This window comes from Astatotilapia calliptera, chromosome 3 (assembly GCF_900246225.1).
Source record: "Astatotilapia calliptera chromosome 3, fAstCal1.2, whole genome shotgun sequence".
Taxonomy (NCBI): Eukaryota; Metazoa; Chordata; class Actinopteri; order Cichliformes; family Cichlidae; genus Astatotilapia; species Astatotilapia calliptera.
This window is the reverse complement of record NC_039304.1, coordinates 23,168,007-23,187,945: the sequence shown is the minus strand read 5'-3', so window position 1 is coordinate 23,187,945 and position 19,939 is coordinate 23,168,007. Positions and strand designations below refer to the sequence as shown.

Below are 19,939 nucleotides of genomic sequence, written 5' to 3'. Positions count from 1 at the left end.
GAGCTGGCTCGATCCATGCAGGACATTTGCATTAACAAGCACCAACAAGCCGAGACACACAGCTGGCTAATAAAACTGCAAAGGGCCTGAAATCAATCTATTTTACAGGAGTATCAAACATCAGACATGTCTATGAAGGTGAGCTGCCAGGTGAGGTGAGCTGTTCTACTGAAAGAGCTTTCAGCAGAATACCAGCACCTTTGGTGAACTGCAGCCATGCTGGCAACTGTGACATCCTGATAGTTTTGATGTGCAAGCAGCTCTGAAGCAGTGCTGAGTTAGCAAATAATGGCACAGCTCCTGTGATGAAGTGATAAAAATGTGCAGCTGCACTCTTGAAAGAGACAACATCAGTCTGAACCTGACACAGTGCATCGATCACTGATTACAGCCCGCAGTCTACGATCAGGAGACAAAGAGGCATTTTCACATATTTGCATCGTCGTTTGAGGGTTTTTGTGTTGCATTTGAGTTTCAGGCTTTTCCGATTCCCTGTCGCAAATTTGTGTAACATTGAACTTTAGTTTCAGGTTTATTATTTTAATTCTTGTTCCTGATTAGTTTTAAATGGAGTTTGGGTGCAGAGGAGTGATAGTGGATAGAGAAGATTTATGGATGCTGTGAAGAAGGACACACAGTGTGACAGAGGACGATGGCAGGGATAACCAAAAAGAAGAAAGAGAAGAAGAGCCAGCATCTTCACTTCCTGACTCTGAGTCAGCCTCCTTTTAGCCCATCTCCCCAGTTCATAACATAGGCCGTCATCTCTCCTTGCCCATTGCCGGCATGCCACAACCTCTCCACCATCTTAGCCTGGCCCTGAACGTGTGGAGGCCTGCTGTTCCCAAGCCCATTGGTGCCGACTCAGCATCTGTTGCTGTGCAGCCTTAGCACGAGATAAGCACAGGGCCTGCTTCTCTGCTCCGCCCCGACATCCCGCTGCTCTGAGAAGCATCAGCAGTCAGGGCCTCTGAACTTTTACATGTTTAAACTTTTGAATTCCGGTTTGTTTTTTGTTTTATCCTGTTTGAATTCACTGTTTCTTCTAGTGTTTTTAGTTCCCTCTGTGACTAAGTACTTTTACCATGAGGTCTTCTCCAGTGTTAGATGTTTATTTCCTGTTCCACTTAAGAGATTAGTCTTCTTTCATGTCTTACGTTAGTTTTTCCTCGTTCCTTATGATCTTCTGCTCCTGATTTTGATCTGTGTATAATTATTCCACCTCCAGTCATTCCCTAATTAGTCCTTGGTGTTTATATATGTCCCACTGTTCACTTTCTATGATCTGTTGCTGTGTATGTTTAATCCTTGCATGTCTGTGTGGGTTTCCATCTGAAATGGCTCTTGACACTAAATTTAATCAAAAACGAACAATTATCCAACAAAATACAAACAAAAATAAAAAAACATTTATGGTCCAGTTGATTTTTATCCATTAAAGAAAATTTCAAAAATCACTTCCCTTCAGTTTTCTTCACAGATCACATTTGGATGAGCTCTTGGTTATCACGTGACCAGATGCGTTTGGCACATATTTATTCAAACCATGTTCAAAGAGTAAAGGCAGGACAGAACAAACACACAACAAAGCAAAACAGGACCACGTTCACATATTTACACACACTTTGACATTTGAGGTGTCAGAAAAAGACACATCCTGCACAAACAAGTTTTTAACACATTTAGAACAGGAGATGATTACGGCAGGAAGCTGTGGTCACTGTGACGCTAACAAAAAGTAGAAAGCATGCGGCACCCCCCAGGTTTATCAGCCTGTCTGTCAGTGCACCAGCAGCATGGAGATAGCAACACTGTGTGCTGTTATTGGTGAGTAAAGTGTGTTGGAGCGCTCTCATTTAGTGCAAAAGCACTAACTGTCTTCTTCTTTATGAGCAGAATCTATATGTATGTGTTATATATGTTTTATGATATGTATATTACATGTTATATTATACATTATATTTTTCAATGGCTCATAAATGTTACTCTATATATCATAGATTTTCAGTTATCTTATTGTTGCAACCATAATTTATCAATTAAAGATGCACTCATTGTTGTCTTGAAGCTGCCATGTAATTACAAGGTTGCTATAAGTAACAGCAAATGATTGTTGTATTGTTTAGTAACAGCTCAGTAACTTACTGCATGTAACTACTAAGTAATTGCCAGAGTTACAAAGTGTATTTTAATTTGTGTGTTTAGGTTTTTCTTGACCGCTCATTTTAGTTTCGGAGCTGATTGCTTGTCTCAGGTTAGATTTGATCACATTAAGTATTATTATTTCAAAGGTTGTGTGGGTAAGTATTTGTCAGGGTCAAAAATTTTAAAGTTCAGAAAAACAATTATAATACAAAACTGTGATTTTTGAATGCAGGCGAGTCACAGTCATGCACACAAATAATCTCAGTAAACCTGCATGTCAAAGCCTGTTTAGGCTGGTTGCCATGGCAAATTTGTCCAAAAAAGCTTAAGTTTAAAAACATTTCACGTGTATTTTTCTAAATTTTAAAATTATTTTTTAAGCACACAATATCATTTTGTTGGTTTCTTTGTTTTGGTCAAGTTTAATTTCCTCTTTTCAAAATTTCTGTTATCTATTTTTTCCCCCCATATTTAATTTCAGTTGTTGTTGTTGTTTCTTTTGGGACAAAATGTAAAAAACTCATAACTAATAAAAATCAAAAGTCAGAATTTTATTGTTAAAGGTCAAGGGCAGTCTGTCTTTGCTATTGTGTGTTCCCACTAACGGCATTTAGTGTGATGTGTTGCTCCTCTATCTGAGATCGTGGGTGGCACATGAAGCTTCGATTGCATCCAGTCTACGTTTGCTACTGTAGCTCGCTGCAGCCGCTAACCGCATCACATTGTAAACAGGTAGCCATTCTGCCTTAGGCCGGGGTTTCATTACAGCCACATGCTAAACAGACACATTTTAATCCAAATAACATCCGCAGTGAAACAGCATCTAAAGCAGGCGTCTATGCATCGCCTAGCTTTCACGGGCGCTCCTTTCTGCAAGCGCATTAACAACATAAACTTAAGTTTGCCATCATTTCTCTTTTTGTTTTGCAGCTTCACTCAGAATCATTCCTAACAGATCCCAGTTCTTCCAGTATGAGTCCGTCTCCATGAGCTGTGGGGGGCAGGAAAACTCTTCAGAGTGGACAGTTAAGAGGAGCACGTCCTTATACATAAACACAACATGTCCCTCATCCTCAAATGGAATAGATGAATCTCACTGCAACTTCAGTGACATTTATCCAGCAGACAATGGAGTTTACTGGTGTGAGTCTGCAATGGGAGAGTGTTTTGATGCCATCAACATCACTGTCACAGGTGAGCTTTGATCAACAAATCATGAGTTGTAGCCATTAGTGACTCAAAGCACCTGAAAAGCTTCTAAACGTTTACAGATAACATCATCGTGAAGAAGCAGCTCTTTTTGTGCCAAGTAAGCAGGATGTTTTAATTCACCACAAAAACCACAACATTCACCATCTGAAGTTTGATCGTGTCCCACTGTAATCATATAAATTTTATTTAACTCATGAACTATTCTACACAGGCCTCAACTGACTCCAGTTATTTGCTGCATATGCTCCATATGCTGCTTCTGATATGTGAAGCATTTGGTTAAAAGGTTTGGTTCACATTCACGTGTTTTTATACATTTTTATTTGAATTTGGATTTTCCAAATCTTTAACAGAAAAAAATAGGGGTAAGGACAGGTGATAACAGATATCTGTTTTAAGAGCACAGGTCACCGTTTACAAATGCAGATAAATGAAAAAAAGTACTAAAAGCTTAGTTGTCAACACAGCTAATGGTTTCTGGTTGCATCTCTGTCAAATACTTATTTCATCTCCACATGGATTGGTTATCTGCAAAATACCCAAACAAGTCTTGCTTACAGAAAGAAAGAAAGAAAGAAAGAAAGAAAGAAAGAAAGAAAGAAAGAAAGAAAGAAAGAAAGAAAGAAAGAAAGAAAGAAAGAAAGAAAAATAGAATAAAGAAAACAAACAAAAAAAAGACAACAACTGGTAGATAGAACAAGGATTGCTTCAGAAACATAACCCAATGCTGCAAGGGGAGTCTGAACTAAACGTTTTATGTTTCAGCTGGTTCTGTGATCCTGGAAGGTCCTGCCCATCCTGTGACGGAGGGAGACACTGTATCTCTGCACTGTAAACACAATGCAGGCTCATCCTCCAATTTCACTTCTAATTTCTATAAAAATGATGATCTTATTGGGAGCAGCTCTACAGGAAACCTGAACATCCACAGAGTTTCCAAATCACATGAAGGCCTCTACAAGTGTAACATCACTGGAGTTGGAGAATCACCAGACAGCTCACTGGTGGTTATTTCTGCAGGTGAGCAGAAAACATAAAGAGTAATAACATCTTACTGTGAGCATGATGGATTCATACTAGAATCCAGATATGGTTGTTTTACATGACAAAGTTCTACTTTTGTGCTTCTATGCTATTATGCATTTTTGTGCAACCACCAAAATATGGTTATTTTTCCAATTTTACCCCGTAAGTATTGATCAAATCTGAACATAAGTACATCCAGACACCTTACCCACACAACATTAGTTTAGTTTGGTTAAAAAGTGTAAAGGAAGGACTTTTCCTTCTTCAACTGTTCATTCAGTTCCAAAATATGCACAAGTTTTAAAGACCCAAATCCCCCCTTTTATGTTTGTCTTTATAAAAAATTGTTAGTCAGCAATCTTTAAGAAAACTGCTGACTGAGTTCAAATGATGGATTTGTATCAACCACCAACCACTTGAGTGTTTTTTCTAAAGAAACTATTTACTTTAAAGGACTGTTACAGCGTCATGAGAAGTGCACTTGTTTGATGTCCTACCTGAAGGGTAGATCCTGTGTGCTGTCAGCCAAGTTTAGCACAAAAAACCCTGCTGGACGTTTATACAAAGGCCTGTGGGTCTGCATTTAGGCCAATGTGTGGTATTTTTGTTTTGAAGCAGGGAGTCCTGACTCGTCGTCTGATTCTTCCCCCCGAGTGATTCTTCCTGTGGTGGGTGTCTGCCTCATGCTGATTTTGCTGATGCTGCTCTGCCTCTGGAGGAGCCACAAAGGTCAGCATGTTTTGATGTAAATAAAAAAAAGAAATGACATTTTACATCCTGTTGCTACAATGTCACTTTCACCGTGTGTAGAATTCCTTTCTCTTGGTCGCGGTTAAAAAAAAACATCCCCCAAGAATAAAACTAAAATCTGCTGCACTCACACGAGACTCCGGTCCTACCTCCTCCTACTCTGTTCATTTCATAAAGGCAATACTACAGATACATCCAGGTCATTTCAATCAAACCTTCTTAATCCTGCAACCCTGACACTTTTAGAGCAGTCAGCCTTTGATTTCTCCAAACATTCCTGTGACTGTTTGGATTGTTTGACTGTAGAGACATTTAATGATTCGTCATCTGCATAAGTGTGGTGGCTAATACTAAACAATCTGCTCGAGACAGCATTTCTGTAGAAAACAGCAGGACAAAGATAGAGACCTGACAAATACTGTGAACAAAATCTGGAACAGAGGACGCAGGGGTGAGCAATTCATTTTCCAAATGGACACAAACTGGTGGTGATAAGAGTTGGGATCGCAGCACATGGTCACTCCTCCTTCAGCCTTGTTCTGTTGGCGTTTTTTTCCTGTTGAAAGGGAGTTTTTTTTTCTTGCCACAGTTGCAAGTGATTACTGATAGTGGGACTCATTTAACTGTTGAATAGTGTAGACTCGTCTTTACCTTACGACATGAAGTGCCTTTATGTGCCTGTTGTTGTTTTTGATGCTGTAAAAATAAACCTTAATTTAACTGAAAATGAATCAATGCTGGAATAGTGATTTGCACTATTGCCTCACAGCAAGAAGGTCCTGAGTTCGACTCCACCAGCTGGCCAGGGCCTTTCTGGGTACGCCAGCTTCCTCAAGCAGTCCAAAGACATGCAGTTAGGTTAAATGGCAATTCTCAATTGCCAGTTAATTGTGAACTGCCCATGTAAATACCAATCTGGTTGTGTTAGCTCTGCAACCCTAACAGGGATAAGTGGAAGGAAATGGATAGATTGTGGCCACCGTTCTCTAGATGAACTACTGTGACAGATCCTCTAATCTCAGCCCAGATTTCCCCATTGTGCAGGAGATCAGAATAACCAAATGTCTCAAAACTAGCTTTCAAATCATTATCAGGTCACCTTTGTCACCTGATAAAAAGTAGTTAATAAGAAACCACTAATGCTGTGCAATGCATGAAATCAATAAGATATCCATCAGGAAGTCAAGGCTGGGCAGGTTCTCTGTTTAACATCTACTGTTTACATCAGTGTGAACACACACATATGCAGTTTCACTTTACTCAAAAGCTTCTTTAATGAATTTGGTGATGTTACATTGAACGACTTGTTAATAGTGAGTTTCTCTGCATTACGCATTTGAGGTTGAAGTGATGATGCATTCACTGCTCACTTCTCTTTTCATTGTAACTCTTAAAGCTTTGTTTCTTTCATCAATGATATTTGACTGCATTTGTGTGCCTACAATACTGAACTGTTGAAAAGGTTAACTCATGCATCATAAAACTGCATTTTAAGCATAGTTATGGCCTTTATGAGGAAGTAGCAAACAAAAGTCTGACTCTAGCTACGCATTCATGACCTACAGGCACGCCAAAGCTACTATTATTGTGGTTGTGCATCATTGTGGTATTGTGTGCAAGAATTCTAAATTGAACGTAGCCACACAATATTTACACTGCCACTTAGTTTTAACCAGTTAATACAAAACCAACACTAATAAAGTAAACTGAACAAAAAGCGGAATAAACCTACAGAAACATAGAATACTAATAAAAATATCTAACTAATGTCAGGTGATATCTGTAAATAATACTTGTATCTCTTAAATGGTGTAAGTGAAAAGGTTTACATGAAAAAAGAAGAAATTATGTTCGGAAAAACCGAAAAAGGATCTATAAATAAAGTTACTGTTGTTGGCCAAACACTGTCATTAGTTTCATGTTGTTCTTTGTACAGTTGTAAATCACCTGAATGGTTTCAGAGGTGGAACATTTACTCTCTGCAGATTGTTTTATTTTGAAAAAAAATGATTCCCTGTGCGTTTCCTGTGGCCTACTCATCTTGATCCTGCAACGTCTGTTTCAGAGCTCAGCAGAGAAGATTCAGAATCCCACTTTGGCACATTCAAGCAGCGCCTTTAAATATTATCTGAGCCTAAATATAACACAGCAGGTTTATTGCTGGAGAGTCTAGTTCAAAAGTCATGAACAAACTGTGTCACGCAACAACTATCTGCATTCTTCACTGGGAGACACTATTGTGCCATAGTTTCTGAAACAATAGGAGTTCTTTATGACTCTGTTATTTATAATTTATTGCTTTTCATGAGCAATCAGAGGGTTTCCTTTTCGTCACCAAAAGGGATGAACTAGGAATGAAGAGGGAACTCCTTCCTTGTTCACCAAACAAAGTAAACACTGAACAAACAGCGACAGCTCGTTCCACTGGTCTTAGTAGATCTGTGCTCTCTTCCAGTCTAATCTTTCCCTGGCACAGTGATTTTTTTTTTAACCGTAAGTGTCAAAAGAATCCTGTTCACTTATTTTCAGCAGTGTGTTTACTTTATTACGAGTTCAGTTTTCTGGATTTGCATGTTTGAATCCGACTGTTGTGCGAACCCATGAAAACTTGCAGATAAAGTGAACACAGCTGGAAACTGTGAGGAAACAGAACAATAACACAAGTAACTACACTGTAACACGTATTTGAATCATGAATGGCTCCTAAACATGTTAGCAATGAATAAGTTGATCATAAAATCACTTTTGTCAGGTGATAACTGTGGATGTGTCACTGGGAGTGGGACTGATACCATCTCAGTGTGTTAATGATAAAGGTGAGAGGTCATCCCTTCTTGTTTGTCGTCTTTACCTTACAATATAAAGAACCTTGAGATATAGATCTATCTATCCATCTATATCAAGGTGCTTTATGTTGTAAGGCAAAGCCCATGCAAAACAGTTCTGCAAAAACTGGTCATAAACTCACTGAGGTCAGGTGATCACTCCCAGTGGATCTGTCACTGGGAATGTTAGTCATCCCATGTGACACAGTTTCATAATCATGGTTTACGTAACACGTCTGATGTCAGCAGAGGGATTCCCTCTTGCTTCACTGTGCAGGGTAAACCCTACAAACAAACACAGGTAACACTTTAATGATGGGTGTTGGTTGGTGTTGACGGAGATCTGTTGCTGTTCTCACGTCACTGCTTTGTTTTCTTCGCATGTTCATTCTCCAAAAATGTGACTCAGATTCTCAAATTCATTGTTTGCTTTGTTTCCAACAGCAGTTCTACGTTTTCTTCCACATTATTACTAAAACGCACTTATGTGGATCTGAGTCCAGCTGTTGTGTAACACGTGAACTGTTCTGTATTGCAGATAAAGTGAACCCTGCTGTCTCGTACACTGACATTACCGCCACACAAGAAGTGAAACCTCGTACGTTCAGAGGTAAGAACATAAAAACTCACTCACATACTCACAGATCTCTCTTTTATTGCAGGCTTCTGTGTCTGACTGAATTTAAAGGCCTCTGTGATATAAAACTGTAAATAATGAGAATAAAAACAATCACCAGCATTCACATGAGATTTTAAACTAAAGGACAAGCTACACTAAACTTTAGTTCTCACAGCATAAACACTGTAAACTCACTCTGTCATTTCCTCCACTATGTACTGAAGACTGTGTGAAGTCATGTGCATGTTGTTGTTATCTGCCTAGAAACAGAAGACCTCTGCACTGTCACTGGTTAACTGTCACCATAGTTACAAACATAATGCTTTAGTACGTGCTCCAGACTCCGCCCTCTAGTTTTACTGTCAGTCAGCTCCTGCTGTTTCACTCAGAGACGCCCAATTGTATTTATTGTGATGAAACTGACATGCTCAGAGTTTCTGCACAGAGCTTTTATACTGAAGGAGTCGGCTGCCTTTTCTTTTACTATGATGTAAACACAGACTGGAGAGGTGCTGTTTTATAGGCAGCTACAAATGTTATGTAACACTTCAGGCTTTTGTTTATGCTGTTGAAGAACTAACATCCTGTGGGTTAAAAAAAAAAAGCATGCAGACTGAGCGTGGGAACCAAAAACACAATAGTTAGACAATATATGGAAAATATGTAAGTATATTTATAAAAAAACAAACAAACAGACAAACATGGTGTTTCCCTTATTGTTCACAATCTCATAAATGAAAATAAATGGCCTACAATCCTTCATATCCGAAGCCTGATGCTGTCTGTTGTGTTTCTCTTCTGTTATTGTCAAGAAAAGACACATTTCATAAAAATAGTTACCGTCAGCAAATCTTAGAGACACTGTCCTGCTGCCAGCAAAGGTTTGCATGAATAAAAAATGTAATTAACAGTCTTTAGTAAAAATATTTTGCCTGTCCTGTTTTATTGCAGGTCAAATATCAAGTTTACTGTGACATTTTCAGGGATTTTCACTTTGTGTCTGAACAGAATAAAATAGCTGCATCTTCACAAACTGAATCCTAATGTTACTGCTCATTCAGTGTCATCACTCTGCATTACTTGAAATGTATAAAACAGTGAGAACACACACTGTCCACGCTCAGTTAACATGTGACGACTTAAAAATACATTATTTTTCCACAATGAGCACACTCCTGTCTGTGCTACCATGGTGACCAGGACAAACCCAGTAACCAACTTAAACCACTGACATGGTGTTGTCATCAAACATGAAGGGAAATAAAACCCCAATGAGCTCAGCAACAGATCTGAAACAAAAGGGTGGGACAATGTTACATGACAGGCCCTGCAAAACATACATTAGGCATTTACTGCTCCACATTACCTAACCAGGCACGCCCACTGCAGACAAACACAACTAAGCTCTCTAAGGTAAAATCACGCAAAGCCTAACACAACATCCTCCTCGCCTTTTTCGAGCCATAAACTTTATGTTTTAACATTTTATTTTCAGTAGCACAAGAATTGTTGCTTCGGTGATCAGATGTGTTTGAGCAATAAAAAAATAAAACTGTTAATGATTAAGTTCAAAACATGTGAAACACAAGATTTCTGGATCATTTTCTACAGGTTCACAGCACCAACAGTTACACTTACAATCCTATTCTTATGTTCATTATACAAAAATCTAAACACCATATTTTGACTTTAAATTGTTATCAATGGTAAATTGTACCTTTAGAAAAATCTATCACTGCAGATATTTTTAGCTGCAGAAACAGGTAACATCCTGATATTAATGAGAAAAACCTGAGCCCTGGATTTTAATACACATATGGTCTTTGAGAGCAGCGGTTGAGATGTGTAAGGCACATGTAGCCCTTTTCCTACTCGACTGGACGGGGCTCGAATCTACTCAGTTTCAGTGGTTTTCCATTACAACTAAGTAGCACCTAATCCACAACGGGTCTTTATAGCTGAAAACCCAGTGATGTCATTGTGACACAAACAACACGACAATCGAGGATGTTGTTCTTTTTTTTCATGAGAGAAAATGAATTTGCTCCAATTATAAGTTTTCACAGTTTCTTATCAAATGGTAAGAATTTAAAATTAGTTTCACATGGCGCCATAGACCTCGGTGTCTCTGGCTCAGAGACAAAGGCTGCCATAGCCTGGCAGTAAACACTTCTTATTGTGGGTCACAGAAACTGAATATTAGCAACATCTGATGCCTGATATCAGCTCATGTTTCTTCTTCTGCACCTCTCTCGACATCAGCCTTATATGGTATACTTTCTGCTCCGTCTGTGCCTTTTTGTCAGACACGAGGACTACTGTGTTGTCTAAAATGTCTATGCTAATCGGTGGCATGCAGTCTGTTGACATTGACGTTTTCAGATCAACTCACATTGTAAATATTCACATTACTGGGAAACTGCCTTCATCCAGCTGCCGGTAAAAGTTCAACCATTTAGAGTTATTGGTGCTGGCTGTTACACTCATTGTCACACTGCAATTCAATGAGCTCCAGCTGCAGTTGATACGGAGCATTATCAGGGTCGATGGAGTAGGGGGAAGAAGAAAAAATAGATGTTTTTCAATAGATGTAATATCCTGAAACTGTTCAATAAACTCCACAATACAAAGTCCCATAGCTGTCACATTCCACGTCACTTGTGCAGTGATGATGTCCTGTGGAAAACTTTCTAGCACCTCACGCAGTGCTGGAAAAGCTGCAGCTTAGTTTCGAAGGCTCTGATGTGCACATAGAGCTGGTTTACCACCACATCCTTCCTTTTGTGCAATGCTTGTCCCATTTCAGCCACAAACTGCCCAATTTTCTTCCTCAGAGGACAAAAAACCCCAAATCCCTGTAGTGCAGGTCTCCCACTGATCATTCTTGTGACATCTCCATACTCAGCTTGATGGTCGAGCAAGGACTGCTGAAACTGGCTGTGGTACAGGACTTTGGAACAAACTGACTGAATGGTCAGAGAACAGAACTTACTGGTGAATCATACGGTGAAGTTTAATAAGGTTGCCTCCTTCTTCCTTTTGGTCCATATTGAGATGAAAGCATCACACAGATGCTTTAGACACAAACAAACACTGCATTGTTGTCTAGAAGCAGAGATCATTGCCGCCTCCATGTAAAAGACTTCACACAGAGAAGCAGAAATCCCCCACCACATCCGTGTCATCACTTTTAACACCTTTGAGAGATGAGACTGACGCCAACCTTTCAGTATTAAATTAATTAAAAGGGAAAAAATGCTTTCACTGCTTTCAGTTTGAACACTTTCTGAACCTGTCCTCTCTCCACAGATATGAACTCTGAGGCGTCCTTCTACTCAACACTCAGTCTGGCAAACATGTGCCAGGAAACACCTAAAGACTCCAGATTAAGTGTTTAAGCTTTTTATTTATTTATTCTTTGTATTAACGTGAAGAAATGTTTGTGGAGATTTCAAAGAATTTTCTTCAGCAGCTAAAATTTCTTGACATTTCTTAAAATTTGCACAAATCTGTCATTTTGTCACTTTCGGTCAGTTCATATCTCTTTGCAGTTGGGTTGTATATGAAATGATTGTTGTTAGTCTTTGTTGGAGGTGTGTTTACTTCAGTCATGTTACATTTTCATTTTTTTATTGTTAAGAGTTTGTCTTTGTAGTGTCTTTGTCTTTCTTTGTCATTTTTTCCAGCGGCTTTGTAGATATCACTCTTATTTCTGTTTGTTACTTTGAAGCAACCACAAAGAGCTTGAGTAACTTTGAAGTTTTTTTGTAGTCCTAGTGGTTTTTTTGTTGGTTTGTTTTTTTGCTTTTTAAATTTTTCTGTCGAACATGTGATGTAATTTAGCAACATTGTACCAACTTTTTTCGATTTAAAGTTTTCTTTTTCTGATTTTATCTTTCTGTAGTCCGTTTCTCTTTAGAGTAGCTGTTCATTGCTCTGCAGCTTAGGGCGTTTGCATCTCTTCATCGTCTTTTTTGTGTGTTCTTTAATACACTGAACACAACTTCTGGCTCAGAAGTTTTGCTGTAAGAAAACTTTCAGTTACCCAAAAGCAAAAATGTGAATGCCTTGATTTGGAAATCAGTGCTTGTAATAGGCCTTGAACTTTCTGTTGCTACATTCAATGATTTTGTCTTGTTATGATAGTAATGTGATCTTAACGAACAATAAAACCACCAAACCCAAGATATAGCGCAAAACCTTTTTGTTGTTTTCACAGAAGGAAGAACAGTCCATATCTTTGTTATCGATATCTCTCTGGGACTCTCCCTATTAGGCCAGAGTCTGGCTGTATCTTGTCTTTGAGCGGCTTTCTCTGTCTTTTTCTCAAGTAGAAGTCTTACTACATAAATAATGGATAACACCGATTACAGCTTGCACTGCAGAGGAATTAATTAAAGCATAAGCAATTTTGTGTTTTATAATGCTTTATTTATCTGTATTTTCTTATACTGTTTTTGTTGCAGCTCTAGTGTTCTGAAAGGTCATATAACACCAGTAAGGGGGAGACATACATACAGGTGGGACAATGAGTGATTCGGTGAAACTAAATTTTAGTATCACAACTAAAGGAAGGAAACCTTTAAGTTATTGTTAGTGTTTATGTCATGGTACCTGGGTCTGTGACCCAGGGTTTTGAGTTTTGTGAATGTTGAGGAATCTTCTAGTTTGTTATCCTTAGATTTCAGTTCCATGTTTTGCATATGTTGTCATTCAGGATTTTGTTAGTATGTGGTTAAATTATGTATGTACCAGCTCACACCTGGTGGCCGATTGGCGGGGCCGGGCGCCTGTGGCCCGGCTGGGCTCCTTCCAGGGGGTGGGATGCCCTCAGGCCTCTGGGCCTGAAGCTCGGTCCTCTCTGGGACAGCTGGCTGCCGGCAGAGCCCGCGGGCACGCCACCCCCTCTGGCCTCTGCTCCGTAGCTGCGGGGTGACCTCTCCTTTGGGGCTCTACTCAGCTCTTCCCAGGAGGGTGGCACGGTTCCCCCCCTTTGGTGGTCCTCCTCAGGTCCTTGTACTCTTGGGCCTCTGGATATCTGGGGCCTGGATCTCCTCCTTACCTGCTTCATACCCTGGTGGACAGGGCTATGGCTCCCCCACACTCCCTAGCAGATCGTTACATGGAGAAACCTTTGGAATACAAGCATGCTGATCCACACAGGTATGCACACAGGTGTACACACGGGTATTCACAGACGCGGACTACAGCTTTCTTGGCTGCTGCCTCAAAGCACATTGTGCGCTGTCTATCTTGTGTGCTGCACAATATCGTTTATTATTTAGTATCTACTGTTATCTACTGCTAGCTAGTTTATTGTGATGGTGCTGTTTTTGTTTTTTTTATTATGTTGCTCTTTGCTGTTTGGTTTCTCTTCTGTTGTTTTTTCTCCATACAGGTGATCCAGGTGTGGTTTTTTTTGTTTTCCTTTCTTCCCCCCCTTCTCTTCTCCCCTTTGGTTTTCTTTCTCTCCTTCTCTTTCTTTCATTCTTTCTCCCTGTCCTATCCCCCAGTCATGTCTGTCCCGTTTGTAGCAACTGAAAATAAAATAAATTCATAATTATAATAAAGGCCAATCAAATGGACCAATATGGCAAACACCATGAGACCGGACAGTGTGCGCACCGCGGATGACGTCAGTGCGCACACTGTGTCTGAGGAGGATGTGCGGAAGTGCTTCAGGAAGGTGAACGCACGCAAAGCTACTGGTCCGGACGGGATTCCCGGCCGCGTCCTCAGGTCATGCGCGGCTCAGCTGGCTGGAGTGTTCACGCACATCTTCAACCTTTCCCTCTCTCTGTCTGTAGTCCCAGCCTGCTTCAAAATGGCCACCATCGTCCCTGTACCCAAATCCTCCACCATCTCCTCATTGAACGACTGGCGACCTGTAGCCCTGACCCCCATCGTAAGCAAATGCTTCGAGAAGCTGGTCAGGGACTTCATCTGCTCTGCACTACCCGACTCACTGGACCCTCTACAGTTTGCATACCGCCACAACAGGTCCACTGATGATGCCATAGCCCTGACACTACACACTGCCCTGTCACACCTGGAGAAGAGAGACACGCATGTGAGGATGCTGTTTGTAGATTACAGCTCAGCATTCAATACCATCGTTCCCTCGAAGCTGGACAGGAAACTGCAGGATCTAGGACTGAGCAGCTCCCTCTGCAGCTGGATCCTTAGCTTCCTGTCTGACAGACGCCAGGTGGTCAGACTGGGCAGCATCAACTCATCCCCCATCACACTGAACACTGGTGCTCCACAGGGGTGTGTACTGAGCCCTCTCCTGTACTCACTCTACACCTACGACTGCACAGCCACTAACAGCTCCAACATCATTGTGAAGTTTGCGGACGACACTACAGTGGTGGGTCTTATCACCAACGGTGATGAGACGGCTTACAGGGAGGAGGTCAGCGCCCTGACCCACTGGTGTCAAGACAACCATCTCACCCTCAACGTCGCAAAGACAAAGGAGTTGATAGTGGACTTCCGGAGGTGCAGAGAAGTACACACCCCCATCACCATCAACGGCGCTGCTGTGGAGAGAGTGAGCAGCTTCCGGTTCCTTGGCGTACACCTGGCTGAGGATCTTACGTGGTCAGTACACACAAACAAAACAGTGAAGAAGGCGCAGCAGCGCCTCTTCTTTCTCAGGAGACTGAAAAGATTCGGCATGAGCCCCCGCATCCTCAGGACCTTCTATCGCTGTGCCATTGAGAGGATCCTCACTGGATGCATCACCACCTGGTATGGCAACAGCACCGCCTACAACTGCAAAGCTCTCCAGCGAGTAGTGCGGTGCTCTGAACAGATAATCGGAGGTGAGCTTCCCTCCCTCCAAGACATCTACAGGAAGCGCTGCCTGAGGAAAGCGGGGAGGATCATCAAGGACTCCAGTCACCCCAGCCATAAACTGTTCAGACTGCTTCCATCAGGAAGGAGGTTCTGCAGCATCCGGTCCCGTACCAGCAGACTGAGAGACAGCTTTTTCCATCAGGCCATCAGACTGCTGAACACGTCATAGACACCTCAGCTTCACTACTGGAACTTCAACATTATGCACTCCACACTGTATATAAATGCCACTTGTTTTGCACATATTCAACTCTGTATATTTTATAATTATTATTATTATTTTATTTTATTTTTTTACTATTTAATTTGTAAAAATGTGTATACACACACACACACACACACACACACACACACACACACACACACACACACACACACACACACGTAGGAAAATATTTAGTATACACATCCAGAAATGCATACACTATTATATATTGTACATATATTTATTAGTTTCAGGTTGGCCATTTGCTCGTTTGTGTTGTTGTGTTTGCACATCTCTGTTGCTTGTGGGGCTCGCACACAAGAATTTCACTCGCATGTTCTGTGCCAGTGTGCCTGCACATGTGATGTGACAATAAAAAGTGATTTGATTTGATTTGATTTTGACAGAAAAAAAGAAGAGTGAGGAGGATGGAGCTGAACAGGCCAGGAAGAAAAACACAATCAGCTCTAAAAACAGTGGGATGCAGGTGGTGGGAGGAGAAAGCAAACCACTCATGACAGGAAGAGAAGAAGAAGATGATGTGGACAATAGAGAAGAGAAAAACTTTAAATCGGAAAGAGAAACACAACACGATGTTCATGAGACAGAAAGGGAGCAAGGAAGGGACACTGAGAGTCCACAAGAAAGGCGAATAAATCCATCTACTGTTAATGACAAAGAGTCTTTGATTAAGATGGAACACCAAACACAGGATATGACAGGAAGAGAAGAAAAGGATGATGTGAACAACAGTGGAAAGAAAAAGAGACAAAAGAAAATGGTCATGAAAAAAACCAAAAAGAAACAGAGCAAAGACGTGGACACTGACAGTTCAGAAACAAAAACATCTGCTGTGACTAAAACTGAGCCTCAGTTTAAAATGAAACAAGAAACACATGAAGAACAGAGCAGGAGAGGAAGACATGAAACACATAATGTGGACACCAGAGAGCAGAGAAGTAAAGATGGAGAAACACAACAAAATCAGCCTGTGACAGAAACAGTTCAAACAAGGGACACTGACAGGCCAGAAGAAAAGAGAATAAATCCATTAACTGTTAGTGACGAAGAGTCTTTGATTACAGTAGAAACACAAGACATGACAGGAAGAGAAGAAAAGGAAAAAGAGACACAACAAAATGATCATGATAAAAAACAAAAACAGGAAGAAACAGAGCAAAGAAGCAACACCGACAGTCCAGGAACAAAAACATCTGCTGTGACTGTGAATGAGCCTCAGTTTGAAATGAAACAAGAAACACATGAAGAACCACGGAGAGAAAAAGAGACACAACAAGAGCAGCTTGTAGAAAAAAAACAGATGGAGAGAAATGTTGACATGAAAGAGTCAGAAACTGAGAAAAAGAGAGCAGAGGAAAACAGTGGTGAAGTAAACAATCTTTATTCTGTGTTTATGGCACAGAAGGAGACACAGAGAGAAAAACTGGAGGCAGAACAACAGAGAGAGGAAAACCAGAGGAAGCTTCAACCAGAGACACGAAGGGAAAAAAAGAAAGATGAGGGAGAACTGAAAATAAGGAAAGACAATAAAAAACAATATCGCAAGGAAGAAAAAACAGAGAGGAAGAATCAAAGAACAAAAAAATTGTCTACAAGAAAGACAGGAGGAGGAGCTGATGGAGGTCGACACCCAGAGCAGAAAACCACATGGGGTCTGCACACTGCCAGTCAAGGAAGAGAAAATGCAAGCAAGGAAGCATCAGAATTCCCAAAAGGTAAAAGAGTGTGTGAACAAACAAAATGATCAGTTTATGGACGTTGACAATTTTCCTCAGAGTCAATATGCTGCAACATCACAATCGTATGAACCCATGCAATGGACCAAAGATCAGCAGAAGCTGCCAGTTCAAACAGAACCACAAGAATGTCTGAAAGAAAAGGATGAAGATCTGATGGAGGCTGAAGAATATTCAGGACTTCAGTTTTCACCATTTACAGAAGAACATAAAGAGGAGCCCATGCTATTAGGAGAAGCAAAGTCCTTTAATTTTTCTTTTCATCTGAGCAGTGATCAGGAACCACGGAGAGAAAAAGAGAGACAACAAGAGCAGCTTGTAGAAAAAAGACAGATGGAGAGAAATGTGGACATGAAAGAGTCAGAAACGGAGAAAAAGAGAGCAGAGGAAAACAGTGGTGAAGTAAACAATCTTTATTCTGTGTTTATGGCACAGAAGGAGACATGGAGAGAAAAACTGGAGGCAGAACAACAGAGAGAGGAAAACCAGAGGAGGCTTCAATCGGAGACACAAAGGGAAAGAGAGAAAGATGAGGGAGAACTGAAAATAAGGAAAGATAATAAAAACCAACCAGAGGAACAGAGGGGTCAGACAGAAAGCATGATTTCATCAGTCCAAGTTCCACTGGATACACATCTGAAAATACAAGGACAAAACCACAAGAAACAACCAGAGGAAACATGTCAACAGAGCCGAGAACAAATCAGAGAGCAGCCAGAGAAACTGAGAGGAGCAGAGAGGAAAGAAGGAGCTCAGGGAAAGGAGCTGGAGGTTAATGAAGGGCTCAGATCTGAGGAAACAAAGAGGAAGGACAAGGAGAGAGAAAAACTACAACTCCCACATGAAGGAGAGCTGCAGGCGGAGCAACAAGTGAACGTAAATGAAAAACAGCAGCTGGAAGAATCTGTCAGTCTCACAGAGAGAGTCGTCTGTGTGGAAGAAAAACAGGAGGAGGAGCCGATGCAACGAACATGTGATGATCAAAAGAATATCCAGAGTAGAAATCGTCCAAATGCACTGAAACTGAATGAGGTCTGCACACTGCCAGTCAAGAAACAGAAAGTTGAGGAAGAAAGAAGAGCAAGCAAGCATCAGAATTTTAAAAAGCCAAAAAAGTATGTGAAAAAACAAAATTGTGATCATATGAATGTTCATGATGCAGTTCACAGTCAATATGCTGCAACATCACAATCGTATGAACCCATTCAATGGACCAAAGATCAGCAGATGCTGCCAGTTCAAACAGAACCACAAGAATGTCTGAAAGAAAAGGATGACGATCTGATGGAGGTGGATTAACATTCAGGAACAAAAGAGCAGCTTGTTTTAGCTAAAACTCAAAACCTCTGCTGCAAAGAGAAAGTCAATTTGAAGGTTATGTGACTTGGAAATATTCAATTTTAAAATCATGTGCACAAGTTTTGCAAACAAGAAAGTTATTTGCGTCCATTTACCTTTTACCTTGATTTTGTAAATAACCATTTCAAACTATTTACAGAACAAGCAGCTGTTCCGCATCAATAAGATGCCACAAAAATTTTTTGTGCCACTCCAAAAACATAATTTCTGTCCACTAAAAAGGAGAACATCACAGCCTGATACCTGCAGGTCTGACAGCAGCAGGTGTATCACTCCTGTTTCTACCTGGAGACAGCAGTCGCCTCATTGTTCTGACACACAACACAAAACTATCCACAACACTGCACACTAACTACACAAGACAACACATTAACTACACCCTCCAAACATGCTAAACGTCACAAATCTCTCACATGTCAAAACTCGCTCTCTCTCTTTTTCTGCTCTCTCTCTCTCGCCATCACTCCTAAAACTTGCCCTGTTTTTCTTTCTCTCTCTCATAAGCAGAGAGTGCTTGCTGCACTGTCCTTAGTAAACGTGACGAAACCATTGAGGAAAAAACGCTGCATATATATTGTTTATCATGACTCTGGTTGTACGTGGCCTATCAACACAATTTATAAACTGGTATATATCACCTTGTTGCTTTGTCTTTAAGTGGTCACGTGACTGGCTTACCACAACTACTTTATTCTTCCTCAGTCAAACAGCAGCACTCATGCGATTGTTTTGCCCCTTTAGCTCCAGGTGTTGTGCTAGACAGTGATTGTGATTACCGTCCGCGGGAGAGCACACAGCTGCTTGTGCTAGTACAGAACGCTATGTCAGTGGTTTGGTTGGTTGCTGGTAATAGACTTGCATTAGTTTGTGTTAGATAACTAGTAACAGATCCAATAACTCAGGGGAAAATAAGGCTGCTAAAGCTAAAATTCAGTTTAATGGGGTCACTTTATTGTTGCCTGTAGCTGAAACAATGAGTTTTATGTTAAGAAGTCATGGATATGGCCCTCTTTCACTCTCTGTCACTGAAGTAGTAAATGGTTCCTCGTTGTTTGACTAGCCTCTATTTCTAATAAACAGTTCTTTATTTGTCCACTTCAATCTAATCAAATAAATACAATTTAAAAGAAAAATAATTGAGAATAATTCTAAGACATACAGAACTTAATTTTCCATTCAG

At 40.6% G+C, this 19,939-nt stretch overlaps 1 protein-coding gene across 3 annotated transcripts; it reads left to right on the top strand.

Annotated features, from left to right (window-relative positions):
• Nucleotides 1-1,787: 1,787 nt before the first annotated feature.
• On the top strand, nt 1,788-12,185 carry LOC113018982 (low affinity immunoglobulin gamma Fc region receptor II-like). 3 transcript variants are annotated; one of them, XM_026162446.1, is made up of 6 exons: nt 1,788-1,827; nt 3,076-3,339; nt 4,123-4,377; nt 5,002-5,112; nt 8,497-8,568; nt 11,887-12,185. In XM_026162446.1, exons 1-6 carry the CDS (start codon nt 1,797-1,799, stop codon nt 11,973-11,975), a joined length of 822 nt encoding a protein of 273 aa, XP_026018231.1. In that variant the 5' UTR covers nt 1,788-1,796; the 3' UTR covers nt 11,976-12,185. The 3 variants fall into 3 exon arrangements, with proteins under 3 accessions (XP_026018231.1, XP_026018230.1, XP_026018232.1); XM_026162445.1 differs by having other exon boundaries at nt 4,999-5,112; XM_026162447.1 differs by lacking the exons at nt 8,497-8,568; nt 11,887-12,185 and adding an exon at nt 7,748-7,809 and having other exon boundaries at nt 4,999-5,112.
• The last annotated feature ends 7,754 nt before the right edge of the window (nt 12,186-19,939 follow it).